The sequence below is a fragment of the Delphinus delphis genome, chromosome 20 (genome assembly GCF_949987515.2).
Source record: "Delphinus delphis chromosome 20, mDelDel1.2, whole genome shotgun sequence".
NCBI lineage: Eukaryota > Metazoa > Chordata > Mammalia > Artiodactyla > Delphinidae > Delphinus > Delphinus delphis.
In genome coordinates this window covers 2,315,781-2,322,474 of record NC_082702.1, presented here as the reverse complement: position 1 = coordinate 2,322,474, position 6,694 = coordinate 2,315,781, and the positions used below count along the sequence as shown (strand labels likewise).

The following is a 6,694-nucleotide window of genomic DNA, read 5'->3' as shown; positions in this document are numbered from 1 at the left end:
TGGTGTCACTTGTCACCTGTCGTGTGGGCTCACAAAGTACACTGTTGTTGGCACTGCCCTCGGCCCTGCTTCCACTGCGGGAAGGCAAGAAATCAGCCCAGATGTCCCTCAGGTGCTGTGTTCACAAAACTACAAGCACAGATTTGTAGACACTGATCCACTGAAGTCAGGTATCGGGACTGCAGCGGAAGCAGCCCAGACTCCAGGCCAGCCACACAGCTGCTAATGCCAGACTATCCCAACTGTGGGAACACCTGCAGTCCACTTGGCTGTCCTGCAGGCACTGAGTTTACAAAGGTGGTGGCAGTAATGTAAATCCAAGGTGTGGACAGCCGCTGAGGATCAGCTCTGATTTCAGTTCCGCCTCCACTCTGTGGCCAATCGCTGGTGCTTACACGTTCCCACACTCCCAGAGGCCAGAGAAAGAGGCTGGTATGGTGGGCCCTCCCCTTCCCAACATCGAATGAAACTGGTCCAGACCTCCAGCACCACCCTGCATGGGAAACACTAAATGGACATTCTGGGCGACTTGTTACTTGGCAAGAGCTAACAGAGACAACAATGAAAGTCAGGACTTTGAGTTGGGGGAAAACATCTGGAAAGGGGAGGTGTTTCCTCATACTGAAAAAAAGACTGGGGTCCACTCTAAAAATCACCCTCCACAGGTCTGTCAGGGGAGAGGTGCTTCCTTCTAAAACAACTTTCCCTGCCCTGGAGTTCTCTGCTCATTTTTCTCTAATTTTGGAAGCACTGTTTCAGTCCTAGGGATCCACATTTATTCGTTTATAAATTTATTTATTTATTTCCTTATGGCTGCATGGGGTCTTCATTGCTGCATGTGGGCTTTCCCTACTTGCGGCGAGCAGGGGCTACTCTTCGTTGTGGTGTGTGGGCTTCTCATTGCGGTGGCTTCTCTTGTTGCAGAGCACGGGCTGTAGGTGCACAGGCTTCAGTAGTTGTGGCTCACGGGCTCTAGAGCGCAGGCTCAGTAGCTGTGGTGCATGGGCTTAGTTGCTCTGCGGCATGTGGGGTCTTCCTGGACCAGGGCTCGAACCCATGTCCCCAACATTGGCAGGCGGATTCTTAACCACTGCACCACCAGGAAGTCCCCACATTTATTCTTAAGACCCTGCTCCCTGTTACCATGCCAACTGCACCAAAGGAACTGAACCTTTTATTTAAATGTGTGGACCAAATGTCTACTCAGTCATAAAATGATCAAAAGGCCGACCAGAGACCCACAGATATATCTTCGGGTCTACTTTCATGGGTCACAATTAGAATTTTGAACCAGGGAGGTGGTGGAGGTGAGTCTGGTAGATGCGAGGTCCAGTCCTGACCCTGTGACATCCTTCCTGTGTGATCTCGGGCACCCCACGGAGCCTCCCAGAGCCTTGGTTTCCTCATTGGCAACGTGGGGATGGTAGGGTATCTACCCGCTAGTGCTGAGAGCCCGAGCACAAGGTATAAAAGGCTCAGCAGGGTGCCTGCCTATAGGAGGCCCTGGCAGCCCTCAGCCCTCATTCTTGGGCTGGTCCACCACGGTTTCTGCAGGACCACCCCCGTCAACAGGCTCCTCCTCCTGGTCAGAGCTCAGGTGTTGAGTCAGGTGTGGCAACTGGGCAAAGGTGTCCCCCACCTTCTCGTCAGCGTGTGTCCTCTGGTGTCGAATGAGGGCGGAGGAGAAGCCGAAGGCCTTGCCGCAGCCGCTGCACTCGTACGGCTTCTCCCCAGTGTGCACGATGTGGTGCTGGATCAGGTAGGAGCGGTTGCTGAAGGCCTTGCCGCACTCAGGGCACGCGTCGGGCCGCTCGCCAGTGTGTGTGCGCCGGTGCAGCGTCAGCGACGAGCCCTGGCTGAAGGCATGGCCGCAGTCCCTGCACCAGTAGGGCTTCTCTCCGGTGTGGACCTTCTGGTGCTCAATTAGGGAGGACACGTGGCTGAAGGTGGTGCCGCACTCCAGGCACTTGTAGGGCCGCACCCCCGTGTGCACGAGGTGGTGCTGCACCAGGTGCGAGCGGTTGCTGAAGGCGCGGCCGCAGTCCCGGCAGGCGTAGGGCCGCTCTCCAGTGTGCATGCGCCGGTGCTGGCTCAGGTGCGACACCTGCGTGAAGGCCTTGCCGCACTGCGCGCACATGTACGGCTTCTCGCCCGTGTGGATGCGCCAGTGCTCGGCCAGCGAGGCGCTCTGGCTGAAGGGCGCACCGCACTCGGGGCACGTGTAGGGCTTCTCGCCCGTGTGCATGCGACGGTGCTGCGCCAGGTGCGTGATCTGCGTGAAGGCCTTGGCACACTGGCCACAGGCGTAGGGCCGCTCGGCAGTGTGCGTGCGCTGGTGGCGGATGAGCGCCGAGGAGAAGCGGAAGGCCTTGTCGCACTGTGCACACACGAATGGCTTCTCGCCCATGTGGATGCGCTGGTGCTCCAGCAGGGAGGAGCGGTTGCGAAAGGCCTTGGCACACTGGCCACATGCAAAGGGCCGCTCGCCTGTGTGCACACGCCGGTGCTGCGCCAGGTGCGTGGGGCGCATGAAAGCCTTGCCACAGTCCGCACAGCTGTGTGGCCGCTGGCCCGTGTGTGTGCGCCGGTGCGCCGCCAGGTAGGAGCCCTGGCTAAAGGCCTTGCCGCACTCACCGCATGTGTAGGGCCGCTCGCCCGTGTGCGTCTGCCGGTGCAGCATCAGGTGCACGCTCTGGCTAAAGGCCTTGCTGCAGTTGGGGCAGGAGAACGGCTTCTCCCCCGTGTGGGTTCTTTGGTGCAGGGTGAAGGCCGAGCAGTAGCTGAAGGCCTTTCCACAGTCCTGACACTTCCACGGCTTTCTGGTTCCACCACCTCGTTCCTCCTCCTCCTCTGCGCTGGCGTCTGTGTTCTTCTGGTTTGGGTTCTTTCTTGGTGCACCGCGCCTCTGGGGCCTGCAGTCAGCCTGGGTAGTTGTGGGGCTCGATCTGGTCCTGGGGGTTCTGGTGCATTCATCATGCTCTGGGATGCAGTCCTCAGTGGGGTCTTCCTCGTGGACCTCCTGGTTCTCCCGGCCATCCCTGAAATGACCTTCGTGTTTCGGGGTTTCTTCCAACTCAGAGTCTTGCTGGACGGCAACCGTCAAGAGTCCTTCCATCCCGGCTTTGTGAGCTGCTGCCTCGATTTCACATCTTCGTTACTGGATGAGAAAGAAAGAGAGGGAGGGAGGGAAAGAGGGAGGGAGGGAAGGGAGGGAAGGAAGAGGAGGAAAGAAGGAAAGAAAGAAAAAAGAATGACAACAAAAAACCAAACAGGTTTGTCACCTGTCCCGGGCTGGAAAAGGATCAGTGCAGGGTCTGTCTACTGACAGTGTGGGTCACATCATGCTTTGTTGCGGGACCATCCTGTGCCTTGTAGGATGTTGAGCAGCGTCCCTGACCTCTACTCACTGGATGCCCCCAGGTGTGACAACCAAAACTGTTTCTAAACCCTGCTGTTATGGGTTCAATTGCGTCCATGCAAAAGATGTACTGAAGTCCTAATCCCTGGTGCCTGTGACTATGTGCACGTGTGGAGAGCAGTCAGTGACCTGCTTTGGGTTCAGCCCCCTGGGGTGGGTGGGCCAAGTGGGGGCCATCCTAGGGGTGATGAGTTTCTCCTGGTATCACCAGCAGCACACCCCTCCCTGAAAGACCCTGCTCACGTGGGTCCAGAGGCCCTGTGTCCGTCTCCCCCCAGCCGCAACCAGCTTCCAGCTTGCTCCCTGCTGTGTGTAAAGTCACACTCACAGGCTGAGCCTGAGCCTCCCTCAGAAGGCTCTGAGCTCCCCTCATCCCCCTGGTGCTCCCCACCCCAACCCCAGCAAAGACGAGCTACAGGTGGCGGCGAGCAGGTGTACAGGGAGGTGTACACGCACAGCAGGTAGAGGAAGCCAGTGAAAGTTTTCACAGGTGGGTGGGCCACATGTCCGGACCAGGAGGAGACATTTCATCTTAACTAGCACACAGAGCACGACCGCCATCAACACAGAGATCCTGATTTCCACTCTGAAATCAACACCGCTCCACCCTAGCCCAAGGCCCAGCAGCATCAGCATTGCCCGGGACAAGTGCAGCGCTCAGGCCTCTCCCCAGGCCTGGTAACTTGGAATCTGCCTTCTGATAAGAGCCCCGGGTGGTTTGTGGGCACAGGAACATCTAAGAGGCACTGGTCCTGGCCACTCTGAAGCCAACTCGGGTGTATTATTATAGTGGCCAAAATAACCAGCACCTGTTGAACACAGACCTATGTGCCCATCACCCTTTAAGCTCTTTTATTCCTCAGTGAGGCTCCCAGAAGTGGCAATACCAGGACCCACACCTGGGCTGCCCAGCTCCAGAGCTTTTCCTCTTCCTCTCTCTCCCAATTAAAATCACTAATGGCAGGACTTCCCTGGTGGTCCAGTGGCTAAGACACCAAGATCCCAATGCAGGGGGCCCAGATTCGATCCCTGGTTGGGGAACTAACATCCCACATGCCGCAACTAAAGATCCCGCACGTCGCAACTAAGACCCTGAGCAGCCGAATAAATAAATACTTTTTAAAAAACCACTAATGGCTCCATAAATGCCACACTCCTCTCCATGGCCTGCACAGCATCTCCCTGACCTCAGCCTCTACAACACCCTCACCTGCTCTGGGCTTGCCCTGCTCCAGCCAGAGGCCTCCTCCCTGTTCCACAAACACTCCAGGCATGCTCCTGCCACAGGGCCTTTGCACTGGCCGTTCCACCTACCTGGAATGCTTGTCCCCCAGCGCAGGGCTCAATGAGCCAAGACTTGGAGGAAGTTATGGAGCGAGGATTCTGGGCCGTGAGCCCAGCAAGTGCAAAGGTCCTAAGGCAGGACCATGATGGAGGTGATGGAGGAACAGTTAAGGGGCTGGGCAGGGTTGGGGGGCGCTGGAGAAGAGTGACCTAGGCGGAGAGCAGGGGAGATTAGATATGGCAGGGTGAGGGCCAGACCATGCAGGGTCTTTGTGCAGAGGTGAGAACTTTGCTGGTGGGAGCCAAATGGGGCCAGTCCCAGTTCTGGTGCCACCCCCACAGGCAACCCTCAGGCTTGAGTGGGGCCTGACTGGGTCCCCAGAGCAGGCAGTGGTACCCACCTCGTGGGTTTGGGAGCATCAGGTCCTGTCCATGTCACTCACGCTGTGGCTCCTGCCGTGGCCACACATGCCTCAGTGGGTCCAGTCAGCATCTGTGAGGAAAAGAAACAGGGACCCCTGAAGGAAGATGCTGGGGCAGGCGCAGGTGGGTGGGTGAAGCAAGAACGCAGGGTGTTTCCTCTGTGTGCACGTGGGGAAGGTAAGTGGATTCAGGGTGGGGTACACCTGGGCCAGTCAGGTGCACAAGCAAGCAACCAAAAGGGAGACAGAGACGTGCTCAGAGGCAGACACATGTCACATCACACACAGACACACACATGGAGTTGCATGCAACCACACGGGGGGGGGCTGTTATACCACCCCCTGCCTTGGCCCTCAGATGCCCTTACACAGTCAGCCATATGCTGTGGCACAGTCCTTCCCATACAGTAGGAGGCAGGCAGTCTCGCACACCCACTCAACTCCAAGTGCGTCTGCGGTCACGCCTGCCCATGCACACATGGGTACACACACAACAAAGTCCCACATGCCGCCCTGCTCAACGGGAGGCCTGGCCTGGGTCACCACCCACAGTGGCACTCCTAGTCACACACAGAGTCATGCGGTGGGCAGAGCTCCGCACATATCCAGAGCCGCAGGTTTGCAGGGTCTCCCCCACGCGCAAACAGACACACACACACACACACACACACACACACACACACACACACCACACACGCAGCACCCCCACCCTCGCAGTGTCTCTCATCCTGTGCACAGCCCTCCACTCAGGCACACCCTGACCATCCAGCTCCATGCTGGCAGGCACACCCACCCAGCCACCCTACGCAGTTGCACAGCCAGGAAGTGTGGAATTATACACCTCACACCCACCTAGGAGAACAAGTTCCACACATGCCCAAAGTCACAGATAGGCAGAGGTCCCCAAATGCTCAAATTCACAGGCACAGGCCGCTAGGGTCAGGCACGTGCAAACATGTGGTGACACTTGGGGACGGACTCACATGAAGTCTCATGCACAGATGGGACAGGCGGGCCTACACGCACAGTGACACACATAGCTACACGCCCGCACCGGCACAAAGTTCTGGAGTGGCACGCAGGGCAGGCCTCACACGCACAGGAACACGCCGCTGGAGTCGAGATCATACCGTCACACACAGACACACAGGGGACAAGCGTACACACAATCGTGCATGCGCACCGCGGCGCCCTCGCCTCCAGGACCATCTCTGAAGGCCTTGGGCGGCTCCCGCCGAGCCTGGCGGGTTTGGGTCAGTTTCTCCACGGTCTCTGGCCTATCCGGCCCACGCGGAGCCCCGGTGACCCCTCGTCCGGCGGTGGCGCGGACGTGCGGGCCACACAGGTCAAGGTATCAGCCACCACAAACTAGCCCAAGCGCCAGGCCGGCCCGGACTGCGCGTGCGCACTGGGAGAGTTGCGGCTCGCTCGGGTCCGTCAAGAACTACAACTCCCAGAAGGTGCCGCGCTGCGCCTGCACAGTGACTCGGGCCCGCAGCGCCGGTGTACGGAAACTACAAGTCCCAGAAGGCCGTGCGACCGCACACAGTGGGATGATGAATCTCAGCGG

The 6,694-nt window shown here is 58.4% G+C and overlaps 1 protein-coding gene across 1 annotated transcript; it reads right to left on the bottom strand.

The window, feature by feature from the left end:
- Positions 1 to 803: 803 nt before the first annotated feature.
- ZNF835 (zinc finger protein 835) lies at positions 804 to 6,487 on the bottom strand. Its single transcript, XM_060000107.1, is given in 4 exon segments — positions 804 to 1,643; positions 1,646 to 3,157; positions 5,104 to 5,195; positions 6,308 to 6,487. Coding segments are annotated over 2 exon segments (1,527 nt in total). The 5' UTR covers positions 3,116 to 3,157; positions 5,104 to 5,195; positions 6,308 to 6,487; the 3' UTR covers positions 804 to 1,586.
- Positions 6,488 to 6,694: the final 207 nt, after the last annotated feature.